At 37.7% G+C, this 25,144-nt stretch overlaps 2 protein-coding genes across 2 annotated transcripts; one reads left to right on the plus strand and one right to left on the minus strand.

The window, feature by feature from the left end:
- Window positions 1-1,402: 1,402 nt before the first annotated feature.
- Window positions 1,403-9,472, plus strand: LOC143576680 (putative aminotransferase ACS10). The gene is made up of 3 exons (XM_077060717.1): window positions 1,403-1,539; window positions 7,816-7,976; window positions 8,721-9,472. Exons 1-3 carry the CDS (start codon window positions 1,426-1,428, stop codon window positions 9,448-9,450), a joined length of 1,005 nt encoding a protein of 334 aa, XP_076916832.1. The 5' UTR covers window positions 1,403-1,425; the 3' UTR covers window positions 9,451-9,472.
- Window positions 9,473-11,368: 1,896 nt separating this feature from the next.
- On the minus strand, window positions 11,369-13,102 carry LOC143576681 (uncharacterized). Its single transcript, XM_077060718.1, has 4 exons — window positions 12,686-13,102; window positions 12,357-12,593; window positions 11,845-12,062; window positions 11,369-11,763 (listed from the first exon to the last, which is right to left on the minus strand). The coding sequence occupies exons 1-4, from the start codon at window positions 12,692-12,694 to the stop codon at window positions 11,583-11,585; spliced, it is 645 nt and encodes a 214-aa protein (XP_076916833.1). The 5' UTR covers window positions 12,695-13,102; the 3' UTR covers window positions 11,369-11,582.
- Between the last annotated feature and the right edge of the window lie 12,042 nt (window positions 13,103-25,144).

A 25,144-nucleotide genomic window follows, 5' to 3' on the forward strand; every position in this document is an offset into this window, starting at 1 on the left:
TAATTTTAGATTTAGAGATAATGATTGGATGTGAATGCTCTAAAACATACGAGGACTCGAGGAGACGTACCATACAAATAGATAACGCTAACAATCGTACAAACAACATGCATCATTTAATATATAACTTGGTAAATCAATCTACCTTCACATTCTACAACCCATAAACAAAGCTCACACTCACTGCTCTAATGAGGCGGGGCGCTATGGTAATCTTACTCAAGCTAGCTTATTTGGATGAGTAGAGTGCCCCAATCCGCCCTAATAATTACCATTTCACTTTCTCTCTTTTGCTTTATCTTTCTTAAGCCGAGGGTAGTGGGAAGTGAACGGGGGCGTGGTCCACGGTGGCTGCCTAGGTGGCTCACGAACACCACTACACCACACAAGTGAACCGGGGCGCGGACGAGGGGGGTGGCCGGGACCGCGGGGCTTGAACAAGTTTTTGAGCATGAGGTGGTTTAAAATGGCGGGGACCACAGGCTTGATTAATCAAGCCCCACTTCCCCCTATGAGGCTTGATCCAGGGCCATGTCATCGCCTACGTGGCGGGTTTTGATTGGATCACTTGGGGCTCAACCAAACCCCATTACCCTTAGCCTTACAAACACTACCGTTGTGTTCCCGAGTTCCCTTAACAAATAAAAGGAAAGGAAAACATTTTCATTCCCTTCATTTCTTTTATATTCTTTTCATTTTCCTTTTACATTTCTTCCATCTAATTAATATGAAAATGGAAAGAAAGAATTTGCAATACAAAAACCCTCACTTTTGAGTTCCTTTCATTTATTTTCTTTCTTTAAATAAAACTTGGAAACACACTTTTTATCTTTCGATCATCTTTTTTATTAAATGAAAACTCGAGAACACAAACCTCTCTTTCTTTATATTAATTCTTTTAAATGAAGCTTGGAAACAAAGCATAAACATACATACATTTTTTTTATTCGTTCTTACATATTTCTGTCCAAAATTATGCATCTTATGTGTATTGCTTATATTGGTTCAAATAATGAAAAAATTATGAATCATACTAGTTACTTAAGTCATAATAGTTGATCAAACAAAAACAAAATTTCAAAGTATTTCAAATAATATCATACATCTACCTATACTAATAAACGAAAATAATTCTGACACATGACATTCTGATGTTAATTCTTACTATCAAATTCCCTCCAAAATCACTTCTTATCTATTGATGAAAAAGAAAAAAAAATCTTAGTTCTAAATATGGTATTGATTATAAATTCAACATACAGTATTAATTGGTCAATCTCCATTGTTTTGTATTATTAATACCATAAATTATATTCTAAACATACTTATTATAAAAAATTGTGTTTAATTGTTGTGTTTTATTTGCTTTATGAATAGTTATGGTTAAGTCTTATTTGGGTTTGTGAATTATAGCTGTCACTGGATATGGTTGAAGATTGGATAATGACGCACACCAAGTGTTCGACAATATGCCAAGAGCTGCAAGTTAATGGGATCACTAATTATCATCCATTTGATGGATTATCAGACCTCAAAATGGTAATTTTCTACTTGGGGAGTGCTCGGTAGTCGGTAGGGTGCCATGGCGGTTTTCTTCAACTTGGTCAACGTTACCCGAAATCAGTCAAGTCGGATTTTCGATGTTTTCACCGATTTTCACTATTTTTTGAAGGAGATACCTCGGAGGACGAGAATATAAAATAAATAATTAATATTGCAGGGGTATGGTACTAAACCCGGCTTACGACCTTAATTTATTATGTTTGCTTATTTTATTATATGGACTAGTACAATATTATTGGGCTGAGGGGGTTTTGTAGAGGTAACCCTAATTGGGCTAGGCCCATTAGGGTACCATGATGGTGGCCATGAGGCTCTCTATATAAGGAGGTCTCCACCTTCTTATTAGAGGGTCATGCTCAGTAAGAGCTGCCATCATATCATTTTTATGTCTGTAAACAAGAGATCCTCGAGATTTCTTAGCAGTCACCTCCACACCCCCAAAAAGCCATTGCAGATCTCAAGCTAGCCGGAGAAGAAGATCAAGGCGCAGCTCGTTCATCCCGAAGACCCGGGAACATCATCATGGATCAGGTTAGATTCATCTCATGTTTCTACATTGGCGCCATCCGTGGGACGGCAACGAGCTACCCTTCGATTTTCGTCTCGGTTCTCGAATCTGTTCATCCATTATTCAGATCTGTTCATCCATTTTCTCCCAAGAAAAATCCAGATCTGGAAGTTTACAGAAAGATGCTTCAAGACTTGTTCTATTAAAGCTCAAAAAGATCCATAGATCTAAAAGATGCTTCCAGATCTGTGTTTCTGGAGTGACGCAGATCTGCGTTCACACGCAATGGGTGTCGGATCCAAATCTGATTTTTCAGTGTTCAATGCTGGAATAAGTTCTAGATCTATGGCCACAAAGCAAAAATTGGGAGCAAAAAGGAATGCACAAAAGAATAATAGGCTGTGTACATCGGTGCTCCTCCATCACCACTAGAGCAACTAAAGTTAACAGTCTCGGAGAAACTCCGCCACCGCGGAAACCACCATGTGGGTTTTGCGCAAAAGACTGCCACCATGTGGGTTTTGCGCAGAAGACCGCCACCATGCATGCTCGCCAGCGGGTCACCATTCCGCCGACATGCGTGAGCGCCCGCGGAAACCACCATGTGGGTTTTGCGCAAAAGACTGCCACCGTGCATGTTCGCCAGCGGGTCACCATTCCACCGCCATGCACGCGCGCCCGCGGATCCTCACTCCGCAACCATGCATGCGCGCCCGCGGAAACCACCCTGTGAGTTCGAAAGACGACTCCATGCTTTTGGCTTTACGTAGAAGACTCCAACGCCATGCATGTGCGCGCAACCCTCTACCATGCTTGTGCGCAACTCGCCGCCATTCATGCGCACTGCCAAGGATCAAGCTTCGCCACCATGCATGCACGCCCGCGAGTCACGACTCCGCCGCCATGCATGTGCGAGCCTGATTTTAATTTTGCATACATGTTTCACACTTCCCTTTATTAATTTGAGCAATATGACAGCATTGTATTGACATCAAACTAAAAATAAAACGAAGTAAAACATCAATGCGCGAGCTTCAAGCTCAGACGCGTTGACGAGTTTTAACTCTAAAACGTCAGGGCCGTAGCCCGATAATATGAGCCTTAGCTCAAATTACTCATAGCATCCATCCTACGTATTGCGCAGCTGGACCATAAAATACCTAAGCACCACTAAGGCAAAGCACATGCCAAAGCATAGTTGTTAAGGTTTCAGGTCGGGGCCGCACATGGGATTATAATGGATATAGGCAGAGTAACACTTACTGACACGTAAAGGCTAAAAAACTCATTCATAATTCCCTATAATAAATGCGCGATAACGTCGCGCAAAAGAGGAATAATGAAATGCCAAGGCACGTGTCAGCATATTCAAAATATCGCAAAATAACTTGAAATATGACAACTGTTAAGGAGTAAGTAAAAATAATTTCCTTACAACCTTGTTCAAATTTCAATGTGTAAGCATACCGTATAGCACACGCGCGCGCCATCACGCATGTGCCACCGCGGTTCGATACACCGCCACCACGCATGCGCCACCGCGGTTCGATACACCGCCACCACGCATGCACCACCGCGGTTCGATACACCGCCATCACGCATGCGCCACCGCGATTCAATACTTCGCCACCACGCATGCGCCACCGCGGTTCAGTACATCGCCATGAAGCAGCAGCGCGTCGCCGCGGATCACGATGCGCCGTCACGGGTCAATACTCCGCCACCATACATGCGCACAGTCGCGGATTAACATTCCGTCAACATTCACACGTGCCACGACAAGTGAACCTCGCCACCGCGTAATGTCATTGCGCCACCACGCGTACACGCCACCGCGGGTAACCATCTGGCCGCCATGATGCATGCCACCATGCATGAGTTTCACCGCTATGAAGCAGCAGCGCACCATCACGTATGCGCGCTGGCGCCGAGCACACGAAAGGTCTGAACGTCTCTGATGCATGTCAACACCAACCAACCACATGCATTGATGATTTCATTTTAACCAAAGGGATGGAATTTCGCGCAACGCGCGTACAAGAAGAGAAAAAGAAAAAAAAATAAGCCCTATTAAAAAAGCAAACTATTAAGTCTAATATCTATCTTACCTCGCTCGCGCGAGACAAGACACACATTAGACTGGGGGGCTTGAAGGGGTATGCACCCGCCTTAACATCGAACGGGGCGGGTCAACCTACAAGATATAGATAAGAGGCTTGAAATCAGGATGTCATGAAGACACAAAGCCAAAACCTATGCGCGTGGTGCATATCACATGCTCACGCATCGCATCTGTGCATGGCACATCACATGTTCACGCGTCACATATGCTCAGGCATCACATGCTCACGCGTATCACATCTGCGCGTGGCGCATATCACATGCTCACGCATCACATATGCTCACGCATATCACAACTGCGCGTGGTGCATATCACATATGCTCACGCATTACATGCTTGAAATCAGGATGTCAAGACAAAGCCGAAACCTATGCGCGTGGTGCATATCACATATGCTCGCGCATAACACATCTGTGCGTGGCGCATATCATATATGCTCACGCATCACATATGCTCACGCATATCATATATGCTCACGCATCACATATGCTCACGCATCACATATGCTCACGCATATCATATCTGCGCGTGAGAATAAAGAGGACCTCGCGCATCCCCAGGATAAGCGCATATCACATATGCACACAACCAACCACGTCCCTATCCAAATCAGGATAAGGACAACCATGATTGTGCTCATCAGACAACCTTCCAGAAGGTATCTTTTAAGGAATAAAGAATATGCTGATGTTGACAGCTGCCAATGAAGGGTGGACAACTCAGCAAAGCCCATGTGCCACCACGTGATGGCACATGGGTCAGGTGAAATACCTTGGTCAGAGAATAATCAATGAAAAAGCACCAGGTATCCCAAGTACACGTGGCGCGAAGCGATAGGAGGAGGCCAAAAAGGCCCTAATTGGGTCTGAGCCCAATCATTGGAAACCCTAATACTATAAATACCACACCACCTCCACAGGTGGAGCCAGGCAAGAAAATATATTCTAAGTCCTTTACTCATTTACACAGCACACTGCCATCATACTTGCGGATCATCACTACGCAATCACGTCACAAAAGAACACTGCGCCACATGCGTGGGCGTCGTCGCGGAACAACACCGCGTCATAATGGATGGGCGCCTCCAAAAGTTTGGTTTCTTACATCCGCATCACTGTTCAAGTGGGAGGATGACTCCATACCTTGGTTCTATGCAAAGACTCCACTGCCATGCACGCGCGCCCGCGAGTCATCACTCCGCCGCCATGCATGCACCCACGGATCACTCCGACGCCATGCAAGTGCGCTGCGGACGAACTCTCCCGGCCATGCATGTGCCGCATCGGAGGAACACCCCGACGCCATGCATGCGCAGTGCTGAGGGTCAAGACTAACGCCATGCACGCGCGCTCAACTCGCCGCCATGCACGCGCGCTCAACTCGCCGCCATGCACGCGCGCTCAACTTTCAGCCGCCATGCATGCGCGCCCGCGGATCACCACTCTGCCGCCATGCATACGCGACCTTGGATCACCACTCCGCCCCCATGTATGCGCGCACCGCAGATTAACACTTCGTTAGACCAAAACCGATCACTAAAGAACGCATACATCTTCGCAGCGCAACTTTTTAAAATCGGCAAACTGGGGCGGAGGTCTTATTCTGCTCCGACACGTATAACAAGAAAACCTTCCTCGATCTGAAAGAATTCTCGAGTCAGAGGCACGGAACACTCATGTCGGAAGCGTGGAATTCTCATGGCAAAGCAAAAACAATCCTCGCGGCCAACTCCCAGAACGCTAACAATAGCACATGCTTGGTTACAAATTCCTCAAGTAAGTGAATTACTTCACAAGTTTTTTACAAAACCTAAAACTTTTTGCCTATATTGATTTTGGTTTAACAATCAAAATAAAACAAAACGAAAAGTATGAGTATATAAGATTTGCATGAAATGGCACAAAAAATTGTGCTTATATTAATGCAGAACACACAGCTATGCACCAAACACTAGGTTGGGCACACCTCATAATTTGCCTAAGGATGGAAGACATCCTAATCATAGGTTGGGAATCCTCATAAACCCATACGGCTACACGCCATACTTAAAGGTTTGGAATCCTCATAAACCCAAACGGCTACGCGCCAATTTTATATGTTTTTGCAGGTTCGGCTACGAGCCGCACAAGCACCTATGACATTATTATTATTATCTGGCCGTTCGTGCCTCCATTATTATTTTGAAAACAAGCCGGGATATTCATCCAGCGTAGAAGAGGCCCCTGTGGGCCAGTCATTATCATCATATTATAGCTAAAATGCCGCAAGCTTCATTATTTTTATAGCTCGTAAGCTGCCTCGCGCGCAAGTCGCATTACATTATTATCGAGATGCGCACTCTATCTTTTATCATGCCCCGCGCCACTATTGTTATGATGCGTGCTATATCTTATTCATGCCAGTACACCATCATTACTTTATAGAGAAATCATTCGCTTCATGTCAATGATTTCATCCCTGCTGTACATGCATGTGCCTCAGGCAGTGTAGAGAAATCATTAGCTTCTAGTCTTTGCTTCACATCAGTGTATAACGACTTCATTATTTTATAGCTCGTAAGTAGCCTCACGCGCAAGCTTCATTATTCTATAGCTCGTAAGTCGCCTCGCGCGCAAGCTTCATTATTTTTATAGCTCGTAAGCTGCCTCGCGCGCAAGCTTCATTATTTTTATAGCTCGTAAGCTGCCTCGCGCGCAAGTCGCATTACATTATTATCGAGATGCGCACTCTATCTTTTATCAGGCCCCTCGCCACTATTGTTATGATGCGTGCTATATCTTATTCATGCCAGTGCACCATCATTATCATAAGGATCACAACATGTCACCATCATGGAGAAAACCTCTCAAAACTCAAAGACAATAAAAACAAGGCCAAAGAAAGGGGAAAAAACCGCCTCATATCCTAACACACCTTATGAAGTCCAGCGCTCCACCTAAACGCTTGCACGCCTAGGAGCAACACTGGACTTGGGGGGCTTGTAGGGGTATGGTACTAAACCCGGCTTACGACCTTAATTTATTATGTTTGGCTTATTTTATTATATGGACTAATACAATATTATTGGGCTGATGGGGTTTTGTGGAGGTAACCCTAATTGGGCTAGGCCCATTAGGGTACCATGATGGTGGCCATGAGGCTCTCTATATAAGGAGGTCTCCACCTTCTTATTAGAGGGTCATGCTCAGTAAGAGCTGCCATCATATCATTTTTGTGTCTGTAAACAAGAGATCATCGAGATTTCTTAGCAGTCACCTCCACACCCCCAAAAAGCCATTGCAGATCTCAAGCTAGCCGGAGAAGAAGATCAAGGCGCAGCTCGTTTATCCCGAAGACCCGGGAACATCGTCATGGATCAGGTCAGATTCATCTCATGTTTCTACAAATATTAATCTTTGAAATACTTTAGTATTTTGAGAACATTTATATTTTCGATTTATATTGATATTTACGTATTTTGTTTTAAATATTACGGAGTAGTAACTTATGTATTTGACATGTGTATAATTTCCCAAAAATTAATATTTTTGTAATGTCCAATACTCCCCGAGTAGACCGAGTACTCACAACTCCCTGGCAAAGCCTACTGTGACTTTTGTGTCTGATTTTGCTTGTATGACAGGCAGTTGCTGGATTCATGTCCCAAGTGACTGAAGGGCGCGTGTTGTTTGACCCGTCAAACATCATTTTGACTTCTGGAGTAACACCTGCGATTGAAATGCTTGTTTTTTGCCTTTCGGATATTGGAAATGCATTTCTGGTTCAGTCCCCATATTCACCTGAGTAAGTTACTTTCTAATGCGGCCTGATTCGACTCGAGTGTACTATATTGATACTACTCCAGTACTCCATACAGGTTGACTTTTGAGGTCAAGAATACAACTTTTCAACTTCATGATGACATGGAGTCGTGTAAGTTTCTAGCATTTTCAGTCATCCCGTTAAACACCAAAACAAATGCTAGAGATTACGAAAATTCTTTTTTAGTTTCATGAGAAAACACTTTTCAATTTTGAATCTTGAAAGTACTGTGTTTGACCTCAAATATGTCTGTTTTATGCTTTATATTAAGGAAACTTTCACACGTAACCAAGTTTTTAAAATATTCAACTAAAGTCACTCACAGTTTTTTTTGTTTCTGAATCACTTAACTCCATTAGGTGTTTTAAAATTGAGGCAAATGAAGCATATATGAATCTTGATTACATTTCGAGTTTTAGTGAAGAAAGAAGTTCACTTTATAATGACCAAATTTCATTATTGTTCTTCTGTAAAACTGGAAAAAATCACTAAACATGAATCATGATTCATCTATGTGAAATCTGCCTCAATTTTTAAAAAGTATTAACGTTTATTTAAACATTTACACAAGATTAGAACACTTGCTTAAAGTTGAGTGACTGTAGGTAGAGGAATAAAAAAACTGAGTAACTTTAGTTAGACAGTTAACAAACTTTGTTACTATTCTGTACAATTACCATTTATACTAATACATAATACATGATGGTTTATAATTGTAATTTGCAGTCTCGCTAGAGAGATTAAATGGCGAGCCGGAGTGGAAATTATATCCGTCCCATGTCGGAGTTCTGATAATTTCACCTTAAGTAGAACTTCAGTTAATCGTGCATACAACCAAGCAAAAAAACGCGGTCTCAAAGTACAAGGTGTCATAATATCAAACCCGTCAAATCCAGTTCGAAACTCGCTTACTCGAGAAACCCTTTACGATCTTTTAGACTTTGCAACCGGAAAAAACCTCCACGTCATCGCCAACGAGGCGTTAGCGGGTCCCACCAATGATAAAAATCTAGAATTTGTCAGTTTGGCTGAAATCATCAATTCTCAAGATTCTGAAGAATACGATAGAAAGCGAGTTCATATCATTTATGGGTTGTCGAAAGATGTTTCTCTCCCTGGTTTCAGTGTCGGGGCCGGTTATTCGTTCAACCAAGCTGTGTTAAACGCATCCAAGAAACTCTTGAGATTCTCATCGGTATCATCTTTATCTCAAAGATTACTTGTTTCAATGTTTAATGATTCAAGATTTGTTGTGGAGTTTATTAAGATTAATCGAGAAAAGGGTGAAAAGGGTGAGCTTGAGTTGTGGGAAAAGCTGTTAAATGTGGTCAAAGTAAACGCAACTCCCGGATCTTGTTGTCATTGTATAGAACCAGGGTGGTTCAGGTTCTGTTTCATGGGTTTGACCGAAAGCGAGATTCCGGTAGTTCTGGAAAGAATTGGAAAAGTTCTGTGAAGATGTGTAAAGTACAGGGCTCAAAAGTTCTCCCACCCTTGAATTGTATTATAAATGGTTTTTTTCTTTGGGAGTTTTGTTATTTTTATATATATATATATATATATTGTTTTGTAGGTAGGTATTTATGGTTTTCAATGTGTATTTTGTGATTGATTTATTTAATAAAGGAAGGAATGAATCTTATTGAAGATAAAACATGAAGCAGTACAATGAGTTTTTCAGTAACGGGTTGTCATGGTTAAAGAAAACAAGGCAAGTTTTGGCTCGTAATTCTCATTCAACAAGATGTTTTTTGTGTTTTACATTGAGCTGTTGAATGATGCATCAAACATCCAAAGATTCAAACTTCGAAAATCCAGAGGAATGTGTTTTGGTGAATCTGTCCCCAAACAGGGTGAGAATTAATATTTCAGTTCCGATAATGCCGGAGACAGTGAGCAAGCTGAGCTAGTATTCCATAGCACCATCTTGGATACATTTTCAAAAGAATCATAATACATACAAATAATTCATTGTGGGTGATCTATGAGCATTTGGAACCATATTTTAATCCAGACTGGTTCTCTTAATCTAATACATTTGTTAGTTCTCATAATTGGATACCACATATTCATCTTTAAACAAACGGATTAGATTGTTACTCTACTATTTGAACATTTCTAAGCTCTTCAACGGAACAGTTAATTAATTGTAAGGTTAAATGTTGTAGGATATTGTAGCAAAGATACTATCATATGTACAACAAAGGCCAAGGGGTTGCATAATTTATGAGGTTAGATACTTTAGGCTATGCGTAGTGGGCGAGGATGAGGGGCGACGAGGGGTGATTTCAGGGCGGAACACCGCCCCCCCCCCCCCCGGCGATAAATGGGGCGACAAGGGCAGGGGCGAGAGCTTTTTGTCGTCAGCGTGGTTTGTTTATTATTATTATTATTATTATTATTATTATTATTATTATTATTATTATTATTATTATTATTATTATTATAGTTTGTGTGTGATATATATACATATACATATATGGGGTTACAACATCATTACACCCCTAAAACAAAAACCCACTCTTTACTAACTGAGCGACATATGTCGCAAGTCGCCCCATTTAGTAACCCCTCCACTACACAATCACATAGCCTTATATGCACTAAATTTTTTTCTTACCATTGTGGTTTAGTTAGCTATTATCAATTGAAGTCGTGTCATAATCTTAGGAGTTTTTTTGTTTTCTTTTTTGTTTATTATGGATTGATGTCACGTTTCCGACTTGACCTATTCTAACATGACCCAACCCCACTGACAAAAAAACCTAAGTTGAACGTTGTCATTCTAAATGAAGAATGACAAATTTATTGGCTTTAAAGTTTAAACCATAACAGATGCACAAATGTATTACCAAATAGCGTCTATATTCCTTTCTAAATGTGGAATACCGAATCTTCGTTTCATTCATGACTCATGAGACCTCCAATCCATCAAAAGTCGTGCTTTGTTTTGATCAAAGATGTGCTAGGATTTTAAGATTCCTTCAATATCAAAGATGAAAAGTTCGGATTACAAAGGATGTTACTAAAACACCCCAAAACACTAATCATATTTATTCGAGATATTGTTTAAGTAAAGCAAGCCACTACAACCCTCTTGAAAGTCTAATTTATTTTGAAATATGTCAGTTCTTAAAAACAATTCTATGAGTATGAACCTCTCTATAAATATCTATAAACAAGCCCGTTAACATTAACATCCAAAATCACTCATTTTCCAGCCCAAGAAAAACAAATTGACTTCCTTGTCCTAAAAATAAATATCCTATACGTAACAAGAACCACCAAAAAAGACAGACGTCAAAAGAAATGTGATTGTTGACGCGAATATACCAAATTCGCTCATAAAATAAAAACACCCTCAAAGATCAAGCTAGCAAAACATGTAATTACATTGTATGCATCTCGCAGCTAGTGGAGATCGCAAAACGATAACAAAAATAAATAACGATTTCAATTATATACAACTTTATAAGGGCATAATGGGAATCAAGACATACAAAACAACGGTATTGTTCAACACTTATGTACTAAAAACCAATGTAAAAACACCTTGTTTTGTTAGTTCCTTATTAACCTCCCAACACGTTACTGCAACAACTGTTCTTCATCCTTCTGCAAGTCACTCAGCCGTCTTCTAGCATAAACCGTAACCACCACAGTGGTCAAAACAGTCAACAAAAACCCAAAAACCGTACAAACAATCTGCATTGCCGAAAGTGCCTGTTCATCAGCAGAAGCATCCGCCAATGTCCGGATCATTATACCCCTACATTAACCATACCAAAATCAAAACCACAACTTTTTTAACGTGTCAAACCAATAATTTGTAAAACATAAAGAACCTTACGTGTATATTGCAACGAAAATCTCGGGCACCATTCCCAATAATGTTCCCAACAAGTACAGACCGTATTTAACATCGGTTGCAACAGCACAATAATTGTAAACCATGTACGGAAAAGGTGAGATTCTTAACAATGTAACGGCTCTAAACTGGTTAAACCAGTTTCCTTCGCCGGCTAATTTCAAGATTGAAGCTTTCTTCGGGTACGTTTCTAACCAACCCTACATAACCACAATAGTTCAGATAATAACGTACGACAATTCTGTGTTATAAAATACAATTTACCCTCACATGAATGACACATAGCGATTAAACACGCAACCCACTAATAACTATTTGGACTAAGTTTGCAATTATTAAAATCCGTCGACCAAATTTGCAATATAATCAAACCATATCGACAATTTGTGCAATTTTCTCGTAGCGGACCTAAACGATCATAAAGGGTTTGTTTGGCATTGTGGTTAGCTGAAATGCCAGACTCCCCCGAATTCCCAAATTAACCTGACACCCACCTGAATTTTGTGGTAAAAGAGTGAACCAATGAAATAAGGAACCGACGCGCCGATTGTGACTCCACCGATGATCAATAGGAACCCGAAACCATACCCGAAGGTCATTCCAGCCACCCACATTGACGGCGTTGACGGTATAAACACAGTCGGAAATAATGCCATTGAAGCAAATATTATAACTGCTAACACTGGCTTACTAAAAGTTTCTGTTTCCCAATTCAGTATTGGAATAACCTCCTGAAATCAAACAAAATTAGGCCTTTTTATTAATTACATCAATTCAATAAAAAATTATATTAATTGTTAATCAACAATTCAATTAAACATACCTTATTCATGAGAAACGGTCCAACCCATATAATAAACGAAACACCCAGAAAAATTAAGAATATTAGAACAAATACAAGCTTTAGCCACCACCAAATGGACCACCAGAAGCCATCGCCGCCGCCGCCGGTAACCGCCAGTGAGTTTAATTTAACATAATCGTTTCTGGGTTCTTCAACAAGGTTACTTTGTCATCTTCATACGTCATAATGATAATAATAATAATAATGTCAATTGAACAGAATGAGATAGTATAGCTGAAAGGTATGAAATTGGGGAAACAGACGTTAGATAGTAAAGCGGTAGGTGATATAAAGCTTTGAATTATTAATCAATGCAACGTCTACTTGTGTTGTGTAATATTAATAAAGTAACTCATCATTAAAATTCGATATTTGTTTAATGTTTTTTTAATGAATAGAGAAGATAAGAATAGAATCTTTTGGGGCAAAAACAGTTAGTGAATAAAGTCAACAAGTATAGATTACACACGAAGTTTGACCGGATAAGACATAGGTTTTAAGAAAGATTAGTGGCGACTAGTATGCTCGATAAAAATAAAGAAGACATATTGAAATGATTTGAACATGTGAAGTGGAAGGAGACAAAGTTAGTTAGAGTAGCGGAACCCCATTATGAAAAGGAGGAAAAGTATAAACAGGCCCAAAAGTATAGGCAATATTTGATAGAGTGATATCTATCCGAGAGAGTGGTTCATGTTAGTTTTTCATAAAGATATATGATTAGTGTTAAAGATATTTAGAAAATAGTACATCTTATCAATATTTTGCCTGTAATTGTTTTCTAGTAATAAACTAATAATGTATATTGGTTGTTTTATAATGTTCTATCTAGTATTTTTTTTTTTGTTGTTTCATGACATCCTTTGTTAGTGAATTGTGATAGCTTTTTTGTTATGTAGATTTGAAACCATCACCGACACATTAACACTATATAATTTTTTACTATGATTTTTTATGTAGGTATTTACTAGAGTTAAGGGTCTTAGTGAAAACAATTTCTTTATTCTTTAAATAGATGTATTGTTTGTCTACATTCACCCATCCTAAACCCAGACCCAATATCTCGAGAAGTCCATAATTGCTATAATAAGTTGTATCTATTTTATATGTAACTTTTTTTAAAAACATATGCTTACCAATGTAACTCGATGATGCAATGGAAAGAGTATTAATACATAGGACCAAAGCTAATAGTGGTGTTCTTTAGTGAAAGAATCTTATTTTATGTTATATATGAGTCATTTTAGTAACTTGTTTAATATATATATATATATATATATATATATTGCTGTTGTCTGTATTTGGTTTTGAAAACGCATGTCAATTGATAAAAATGTCAATTTATTTATCACAAAATCACAAACGCGGTTTTTTTGAGGGGCGAGGAGTTAACACGCACTAACCCCTCAAAATTTTAAAAAAGTTTTAAAGAAATCTCAGAAACAACTATAACGAGCTAGAACATGATATGCTTGAGCTCAACTTGTGTACATATATCCTATCTGTCAAAATGAACTCCATGATTAAGTATATATATGATGGATGGTGGTGGTAGTTTATTTTCTCTTATAAAGGTCGATGCTATATAACGTTGAAACTCTTCTTTTTTATTTGTCTTTTGTATAGTTCTTTATATATAGGGGTGTTTGGGATTGCTTATTTTTACTAACTAATAACTTATTAATTTTTTGAGAAGTAATAAGGTATTTGGGATTTCTTATATTGTGAGAGAAAAAGTTTTATACGTTATACTTTTGTAACTTATTAACTTAATGAAAATTTATAAGGAAGTAAAATAAGGAATCCCAAACACTCCTATGGTTGAATTAAAGCAGGAGATTGTAGTGTGACTGTCTGTGACACAGCTAGGCCGCGCCAGCTGTTTGTGATTGGCCTGGCTTCTAGTGATTTATTGAGTTGTGTAAAGTGTCAGTGATTTGACAATCGACACCTATGATTTTGACGGATAGCGCGTTATTCTATTTAATATTTAAAGTATTGTTCTACCGTTCATTAAGGGAAAATTCTGGACATAATTCAAAATAAGAGAGATAAACTGAAAATAGTTCAAAGTAGGTTTAATTCTGAAAATAGTCCTTTCAAATCTATCTCCCACGTGAGATTGAAATTCATGACGTGAGATTTGGGTATCCTATCAGAAACTGACACGTGTCCTTTCACATATAAAGTTTCATTGAAATTTGACTTGGCCGATAGTTTTCAAGTGAAAATAGTTTTCTGAAAAACCATAGGTTTGTAATGAAAGTTGTCCGTCACGTGAAGTTTCAAAAAAGATGATTTTCGCGTTTTTTTGAAATGCATCTCCTCGGACGCATTCCAAATGAATTTCGTCTGTTTTTGCATAAAAAGACGTGTTGTCAAAAAAGATAGATTTTATTACAAAGTATTATAATTCGATGGTTTTTTGATGAAACTTATATGTTTTTGCATAAAAAGAATATATAGTAGAAAAAGTAAATTTATCCACCCATCGCCATCATAACCACCACCACCCACCGCCCACCGCCATCGTCAACCACCACCGCCATCATCCACCACCATCACCACCACCCACCGCCATCATCCACCACCATCACCATCACCCGCCGCCATCATAACCACCACCACCCACCGCCCACCGCCATCGTCAACCACCACCGCCATCATCCACCACCATCACCACCACCCACCGCCATCATCCACCACCATCACCATCACCCACCGCCATCATCAACCACCACCATCCACCACCCACCGCCATCATCAACCACCACCACCCACCGTCATCATAACCACCACCGCCCACCGCCATCATCCACCACCACCACCACCACCCACCACATTCTTAACACTTGCCATATTTTTAAAATTTTTATAAAAATCATCTAAGGAGATTAAATTCGTTGGGAAATTATCGTTTTTTAAAATTTTTTTGAAAATCATCTAACAAAACTAAGTTCACTGAAAAAGCATCGTTTTTTTTCCATCTTTTTTGAAATTTCACGTAGTAGACGAAATTCATTTGGAATGCGTCCGAGGAAATGCATTTAAAAAAACGCGAAAATCATCTTTTTTGAAACTTCACGTGACGGACAACTTTCATTACAAACCTATGGTTTTTCAAAAAACTATTTTCACTTGAAAACTATCGGCCAAGTCAAATTTCAATGAAACTTTATCTGGGAAAGGACACGTGTCAGTTTCTGATAGGATACTCAAATCTCACGTCACGAATCTCAATCTCACGTGGGAGATAGATTTGGGAGGACTATTTTTAGAATGGAACCTACTTTAGACTATTTTCAGTTTATCTCTCTTATTTTGGACTATGTCCAGAATTTTCCCATTCATTAATTGTTGATTTTTATGTTCAATCATTAATAGATTTTATTATAATTAATATTTTTAATGTGTATATACGCTTAGAACGTTAGTTTGTTAATTCTTTGTTGTTATTTCATTGCAAAGTATTGTTTAAGTGTTCAATCATATATACTTAACTATATTCTTAATTATACAGTTAGGACTAATTATTGAAGTTAAACAATTTAACTGTTTTGCCTGTATATTCTTAATTATTCAGTTATGCCTGTATTTAACTGTTAGAAATGCTTAAATATGGATGCATGGGAGATATTATGTCCGTCTTTCATGTTCATAGAGATGTCGACCATAAAAAGATAATTTAGAGGAATAGGAAAATGATCATAACCCGATAGGAATTCCTAATAATCAAAACAACCAGGACGACTATTTGAGTACGTGATAAGTTTTAAAAAATTTTGCGGACACAAGACGAGTATGGACCTAGGTGATACTTGGTCTTCCTTCCCGAAACCATATAACCTTACCATACATCCGAGTTATATATTCAGCAAATTTTAACTTCTAGTTTTGTTTTTCTTGGGCCTTTTGAAAAGTGATTAATGTTTTCATTCTAGAAGATTCCTTACATGAATATCAACTTTTCTTTTTGGACATGTGAGGCCTATGGGTATGCCTTAACGTCCAAGGGTGTTATGGCTGAATTGACAAGGTTAACGAGTGGCATATCACTCGCTTTATGGATTAAATGGCGTTAAATGCAAGGTAGGTTAAAACGTTAAAGGGTCTTAAAATCCTTTTCACGCACAACCACAATAATTTAAGAATCAATTTAACATTAAATAAAGGGAGGCAAATATGGGTTAAATAATTTTCTTAGGATGAGATGGAGTGAGATGGGGCAAATTAGGTGAGGCGGTGTCTATATAGAGTTAAGAAGTTTGAATGTATACCATATGACCTTATGAACTAGAACGTATTTGTTAGGGAATGCGGCAAGATTTTAATATTGGGAATAAGACTAGGATGGCCAATATTTGTTCCAAAGGCGTCCAATTTTCATCCCTAATAACTTAGAATCTTAAAATATGACCTTTGATTATATGTTTATAAACACTTGATTCTGGTAGATGAATCAACTCATTAATTCATTGGGAACAATGAAATGTTCTGTCCACATTTCTCACTCTCTTTTCTTTTTGAATATTTAACCTTAGGCACACTCAAAACCAAAAATAGTTTATATTCTTAAGTGATTATATCAGTCTTACCTAATCTGAAGATTCAAGAGCAAGAGGAATATTTGAACTTATTTTAATTTCATATTCAAACTCTTTCACGATTGAGAGGTAAATACTGAGAGTACAAAAATATGTAAGGGTAACTACTACCCACATAGTGGAACGTTTGTAAAAGCGATCACTCCACCCCTCCACCCACCTCCGGGGTGTCGCCCTCCACCCCCACTTTCTTCCCGTCACCCCTCTCCTTACCTGCGGCGCCGCCCTCCACTCCCAACTCCAGCGAAGATTCGGGCGAACCTAGATGGGGATTCGGGTTGCTGGTTGATTAATGGAGTTGGGCGTTAAAGATCCATTGACGTATATACTTTTATGTAACACGTATCCAAGTGTGTTTATATGGGAAAATGTGGCAAAAGTTATGAAATTGATGGCTGCTGGTTATGTGAAGAAGGAACCGAGTTACAGTTGTGTTTATTTAGGGAAAGAAAGTGAGGTCTTTTGTGCAGGTGAAACAGGTCACCGGATGAATTTTAATAAGTTTGATTACCATTAGTTTGTTTGGTTCGGTTTGTTTATGAATAATTTTTTTATATCGGTTTTGTTAAGAATTTTAATAGGTTTGATTACCATTAGTTTGTTTGGTTCGGGTTGTTTAAAAATTTCTGTTTAATTTTATAAGTCTGCAGACGTTAAAAACAAACAATCTTTTTCTTACAGACTGCAAAGGTTTGGTCCACCTCTTCTGCTACAGATGCTTGCAGATGTGGTTCGCAGACCGCAGGCGTTTTACCTCTTAAAAAACAAACAGCACCTAAGTGTATATATTCTGTCATGTAGAAAACTCTTCAAATTGGGTGATCTTGTAGCAGTTATAAAAATAGTTTAACATGTAAGGGTACGTGTTATGGGGCGTGATGGGCCACATGCCATGGTGGACGCCAAACACCATTACGTACAGGAAGTGAAAGGGGCGCTACCTGAAGATGGTGATTAGGTTCACCGTTCACGGGCGTTAGGACACACATCTCAAATTAATTTTTCTATTTTACAATTAATATATAAACAAATTATCTATCATCACCTCAGCCCACAAACATATTTCATTCCACTATAACACATCGTACTTGATATCTGAATATGAAAGTGTCCTTGCATGCGTGTTGCCTACTTGGCGTACTCACATGTCACATTTCACACAAGCCGAACATATAGCCTTAGAGCATTCTCATCTCACCCTCTATCCCTAAATCAAAAATTACACTAAAACTCACTACCTTTTCTCTCTTTATTTCAATTAAATAATACTTTTTATACCATTTATCATTACATTTTCTCTTTCCTTTACTCACAACCACTTTCAAAATATATTAAAAAATTATAGGGGGTGAACAGTAGCTTTTCAAATATACAAAAAAATCACTACCTTTTCTAAAATATAAAAACTCTTCACTCACAACACCCTGAATCACTCTCTAAATTATAAAAATACCCCTCACATTAAATGAGGGGTTGGATGAGAATGCTCTTATATGTAAACACCAAGTTTCTTTAAAGCTTTACTGATTAAGTATTGACCAACACAAATGGTATACATGATTAACTAACACAAATGGTAAACATGATTAACTTTAGTGCTAGCCAATATATGGTTAGTTTGAATTTTTGAGCAACTGTCTTTATATGACAATATTTATATGGTTTGTTAGTACATTATCTATATGTCATTACCTGTATAAAGACACACATTACGACGATCAACTAAAAGCGACAAAGACTAAAGTTTATGAACTCCAGCAATTGTCAAGAGGGAGTTTGTTAGTACCCTAAATGTGACAAGTGCTGAGAGCTGAACTGACTGTTTGTTTGTTTAGTCTTTGTAATAAGTCTTTGAATAGTGTTTAGGATCTAGAAGATGTTTATACGCTTATAGTTTGAGGGCCAAGCATATGGATGCTCATTTGCTTAATAGTAAGCAAATGAGCATATGGAGGTTGGGATATGAAGCGTATGGACATGCTAGTATATACATAGTTCGCATAACTAGCGTAAGAGACTAGAACTCTCATTTGCTTATCCGTTTTGTAACCAATTGCAACAAAACTCTGCCAAATTATCAATAGAGTTTCAACGAGTTTATATTTACATTTCGTGCTCGTTTTAGTTAACCGATTAGCTCCATAAACGGTGTCACACCCCCTTCTAGGGCCTAGGAGCGTGACCCAACAGTTGGTATCGTAATTGTAAATAAATCAGAGTTACGTTTATTTGCGGAAGACTTATAAACTTTAAGGATCGAAAATGTAATATTTATATATATTCAAAAGTCGGGATTATAACACCCGCTTAAGTTACAAAATATTTATGTGTTTAATAATTACAAACCACCATGTTTATATATTAAGTTACAAAAGAAATCCGAGCCATCGGATATATCAATAGCACTTCGATACTCCAAGTGCTAATCTTGTTCACCTGCAAAATGTAATAAAATACGTCAGCAACGAATGCTGGTGAACACGCTGACGCAAAATAATTTCTTTAACTTTATTACCCCTCGAGACTACACCTGCCTCGGCCCAACGTGGCTTAGGAATAACAAAGTCAAATAACACATTATAAACTAGAGCCTCTACGCTAGGCCACCTCACAAACACCGCAGCGTTCGACTTTATTAAATACCTGTAAATATACACATACGGTCGTACTCCCTGCAGGAGAGCGTCCTACGACCAAGGGAGGTGCGATCATGCCCATACATCGCATAGTACCACCTATGTAAGGATCCAGACATACGTATACCACAGCCTGAGGGCTAGGTTTATACCTATAGTTATAACGGTTTTAGAAACACATAGTTCCTTGTAAGCAATTTTACATAACAAGTTGACTCATTTGAAAACAAGTTTAAAAGTTTGGGGGCGTATTCACCTTGTCTCTTTAGGATCGGCTTCACTCACCGTCCAAGGGTCTTTCCCTTTCTTTATCTCGCACCTATAGTACGAGTATAAATATTTTTTAGTCGGATACACGATCCGGCTTAAGACCTTTAGTCTTATATCTCAATCCTCGATTGAACCTTTAGTTCAATTCTTATTTACTTGAAAACCTCTTGTTTAAAAGTAAATTATAAACCTTTAGTTTATATTCAAAACCCGACGTTTCTTCTTCTCCAAGAAACGTAATATTTTCTTTTATTATTTAAGAATACTCTTTATTCATTAAATAATATTTTCATAACAAAGAATATATACATATATACTTACACACATATATATGTTATCACACATTCAACATTCAATCTTTAATTCATTTCTTTGTTATGTTTTCTCTTCTTTTCTTTTATCGAGGTATCGAGTATAACCTCGACTTAAGACTTAAGCCTTTATAATATTAGATTATATTGAATTCGATATTACGCCTAACCTTAAGTGGCGTACCGAAACCCTAGAGAAATGAGCAGCACTACGACGCCGCTTTACTTTTCTCGATCAACTTTGATATGCCAACTTCAACACTCGTCGACACATCTTTCGGGACTCTTAGCCATTACAACGCCTTCTTGATAAATGAGGGTGGAGGGTGGCACGAACTTCGAGAAAACGGTGTACACAAACAAACGATCGTGGCACGCTTATCGAGGCAACGAGGAACGAATTTCGAGGTATTCTTAGAGAGAGAGTAGAGAGATGTGAGAGCTGAGTTGGGATGTGAAAATGAGCAGCCCTTGGCCGCTATTTATAGGGTGGAGGGTGGCACGAACTTTGAGATAGGTCCCTGGGCAGGCCTATCGCGTACCGCGATATAGACCTGATGACGCAGAGGTGTAGACCTGCCACGTGTTGACACGTGGCAGGCGCCGCTCCACGTGGCGGCAGTGTTGCCACGTGGTGACACGTGGCAGCACATAGTGCCACCGTGTGCTACGTGGCACACGTGTCAAACATTGTCAGACACCCCATCGCGGTACGCGATGGGAGTCTCTTCTGACTCATCGCGTAGCGCGATGGGTCAGGAAAACAGATTTTTCATTTTTAACCCTTAAGTTTGGATTTTGGCAATTTTAGTTCCTAGACTTAGGAAAGTTGATACTTTGAACTCGAAATTTTCATGGTGTTACAAACGGATTCCGCACGTTTACGGTGTGTTAAAAAGAATCAAATCGTTAATCAGATCCGTATCGGGACCTACACGGTTAGTGTATTAGAACTCCTGAAGAAGTCCGCTTCTGGCCGGTAGGTTGATGGCCTACCAATAACCTCAAAGGTTAATGTTAAATGAAGCAAGATGCAACATTTTTATCACAACGACCTTGTAACTACAAGGTTAGTGCGAAATGCTTTGTTCCGAAAGCATTAAGTTCATACACTTGCTAGCATAAGGTCAATATATAAATATTTTGAAGTATTCTACATAATTTTATCTTCAAATCTTTTCACATGTGTTTACACAATGGTCTGCCATTTTTTCAATGACAAATTACAATTCAAAATATGTACCTAGAAACTTAAAGTTCGTTATATTTAGCACGAATGATACACATTCAATGCTTTCTAATTTCTCTTAATGTACGTTTTATTAGTATCTTTACCGTGTGGAGTATGCTAACAAGTCTTAAATTCGTATGAAAGAGCGTTCTAGATTACAGCTAAGGAGACTAATTTCACATGAAATGTTGTGACTTGTCACAAATATTTTTGTTTTGTCAAATCTATTTTCACACATAGCTAATAACAAAAGTTTTTTAGTCTTCAATATCTATCCTAATTGTTGTCATGGGGTCGATGGTGAATCTTATATACTAATGATATTCCTAATTTAGGAATTTGTACGGCTATAGTTCACTAATTAGAAGTGATTAGAATATTTATATTTACATGTCTTTCATTTCTTTAAAAATAATACATCGACCACCCATTATAAAAATTACATGAAATAAAATTGTTTTAGGAGAAAATTATAATTTGCCTCCCTGTGTAATATAGTCGGGAGCATGTTGAACCACCACATTTTAAATTGTACGTATTGACCCCATGTGTTTTTCTGGTGGGCTCAGTATGCCACCTACCATTTATTAGTGGTTAAATGACTAATATACCCTTCATTTTCATAATCAACATTCAACATCTAAGATTCCTAACACAAACACAAACCCAGAAAATCTCCGGCGAAAAACCATAACCCAAACCTATAAAACACATAAATCTTATACAAACACATAAATTAGCATAATCAACATACCCACTTAAACCCAAGTGGGTACTTTTTAAAACCCATAAATCTTACATCACCACCACCACCGTGCATAATTTCGACGAAGGTAGCAGCTGGAAAATTAAAAGCACGTTGCCGGAAGTTCTAGATATATGTCCGGATTTGAATATGGAGTTGAAAATGAGAAGGCGCACCGCCACCATCGGCGATAGCCGCCACCACCACCGTCTTCATCCTTTACCATCGTCGTCTTCATCCACCACCACCTTCTTCATCCTTAACCATCGTCGTCTTCATCCACCACCACTGCCTTCATCCGCCACAACTAACCATCGTCTTCATCCACCATCATGATTTTGTAGTGTTTAGAATTGATTCCAAGCTACAAAATTTGGAAAACCCCAAATTATTTCGAAACCCTAGGTTACGAATGTTCACGGCTTTTGCAAACTAGAAGAAAACCGACACATGGGGTTTGTTCGTCTCAAAAAATCACTCAAGATCCATGTAATTTTTTTTAGATTTGGTGGTGATTTTAGAAAAAATATGGTAGAGAGAAGATGATGATAATGGTGTTCTTGAGTATGAAGTTGAGAAGATGATGATAATGATGGTGTTTATAGGAAAATGATGATGTTGGATGAAGAACTGTTCATTTATTATTATTATTATTATTATTATTATTATTATTTTCTAATTACTAAAGTGTTCTTGAACTAAACGTTTAACCAACGGTCAACTTAAAAATAGGGGTTCAATACGCGCAACCATTGGCTCATATCAGCATTATGAAAAACGCATGGGTCAATACGCGTAATTTAAAAATCAGTGGTTCAACGTGCTCTCACCCATATTACACAGGGAGGCAAATCATATTTTTATCTTGCTTTAGACTAAGATGATTTGCTGCTTGTTATCGGTTTTACAAAAATGATAATTACGTTGGATTAGCATATTCGGATTGCCGGGTTTAAGTTGATGATTTGAAATTGACTAACTAATAATGGCATATGTATATGTTCGAGTTAACTACGTTAACTGTAAACTATGTATTTAAAATCATGTAATATGAATATGAGTTGTGTCCGTTTAATAGTGACAATAATTTTTTTTATAAGGCAACAATAATATCTATAATATATATAAACGAAACCATTAAAATTCTATATGTCGCGATGTGGTGCCTCCCCCTTTTTTTGGATTCACCAGATTTGCTTCATTTTTAAATGGAAGTTTCTCATGCATTTGACCCAAATTCACGGAAATGGGTCTCATCAAACCCAGATAGTTTATAAACGGGTTATAACAACTCATTAAAATAAAAAATAATCTCACCAACTATTTGATAAAAATTTCATTTAAAGTAGGGATATACTTAAAATTAACATCTGATTTATATTAAAAAAGATATATATTATTTATAATTAAAAATCAATTTTATAGTAAAAAAAATAAACGGGTATTGGGCCTCATCAAACTCATATAGCTTTTAAATCGGGTTATAACATCTCGTTTATTTGTGAAACAATATACAATAAAAAAATTAAAATTCAAAAAATGAATAAACATTAGAAACAAATAATATAAAACAACAAATATTTCAATTCAATAGCAAATAATCTACCTATTCTAATAAAGTAAAATAATTGTGGACACATGTCACTTTGTGGTTAATCCTTATAATTTTTTTCCCTCCAAAAGTAAAATATGTCAATGATCATCAATTATTTACTTTCCATTTACATTTCATTTATATTATATCTATAACATAATTAAATTATTAATTTTTATTTAAACTCTATATATATTATATATTACTAGTTTTAGAGCCCGTGTAACACACGTGACGCTTAAAAGAAGCTATAAAATTAAATGATTAAATTTAAACTAATAAAACTATATTTTATCAAGTTAAATGGTTTTATAAGTACAAATTATATTTTTCTAATTGAATATTCATATGAATACATGATGGACTGTTACACAGCTCCTTCGTAATCACAAAAAATATGCACATAGTAATTTTATAAGTGGTAATTAGATTTTTTTAATGAAATAACAAATTCTAACAAAAGATGATAAAATGCTTCATTAATAATGACATAAAAAAACATCTTATATAAAATTAGCATGAATAAAACACGCTTGTACTATAGTTTCGAAATAGATAGATAAAAACTCCATGGATCCATGGAGGTTGAATTAGAGTTGTCATTTTTACTTGAAACGCGACCCGAGAATACCCGAGCCCGAACCAAAAGTAACCTGACTCGAAAAACCCCGAACCCGAGAAAAGGCCAACCAAACCGAAACCTAAGTAATCCGGGTTGGTTCTTGGGTTTGATGTCTAGGTTTTGGATCAACCTAAAAAACCCGAATAAACTATTTGTTTAAAAACATAATATTATTATTAGGTATGTACACGTATATGGAACACTCTACACATTCCACTTGTTCTTATTTCAACTAATATAGTTGATCGACTATTTATTGTTTAAAAACATAATGTTTATTTTATCGGGTTATGTTTATTTATTATTTGATTATTCACACAAGGAATAAAAAAGTGTATGTTGCTTTAGTTTTCACGTTGTAGCTTTTATTTACTTTTTATATTTACATTTTGTTTTGTTAGACACCCGAAACTCAAGTAACCCAA

Source organism: Bidens hawaiensis, unplaced genomic scaffold (genome assembly GCF_021521415.1).
Source record: "Bidens hawaiensis isolate Kalapana, Puna unplaced genomic scaffold, B.hawaiensis_p1.1 tig00028261_1, whole genome shotgun sequence".
In the NCBI taxonomy this organism is placed as follows: Eukaryota; Viridiplantae; Streptophyta; class Magnoliopsida; order Asterales; family Asteraceae; genus Bidens; species Bidens hawaiensis.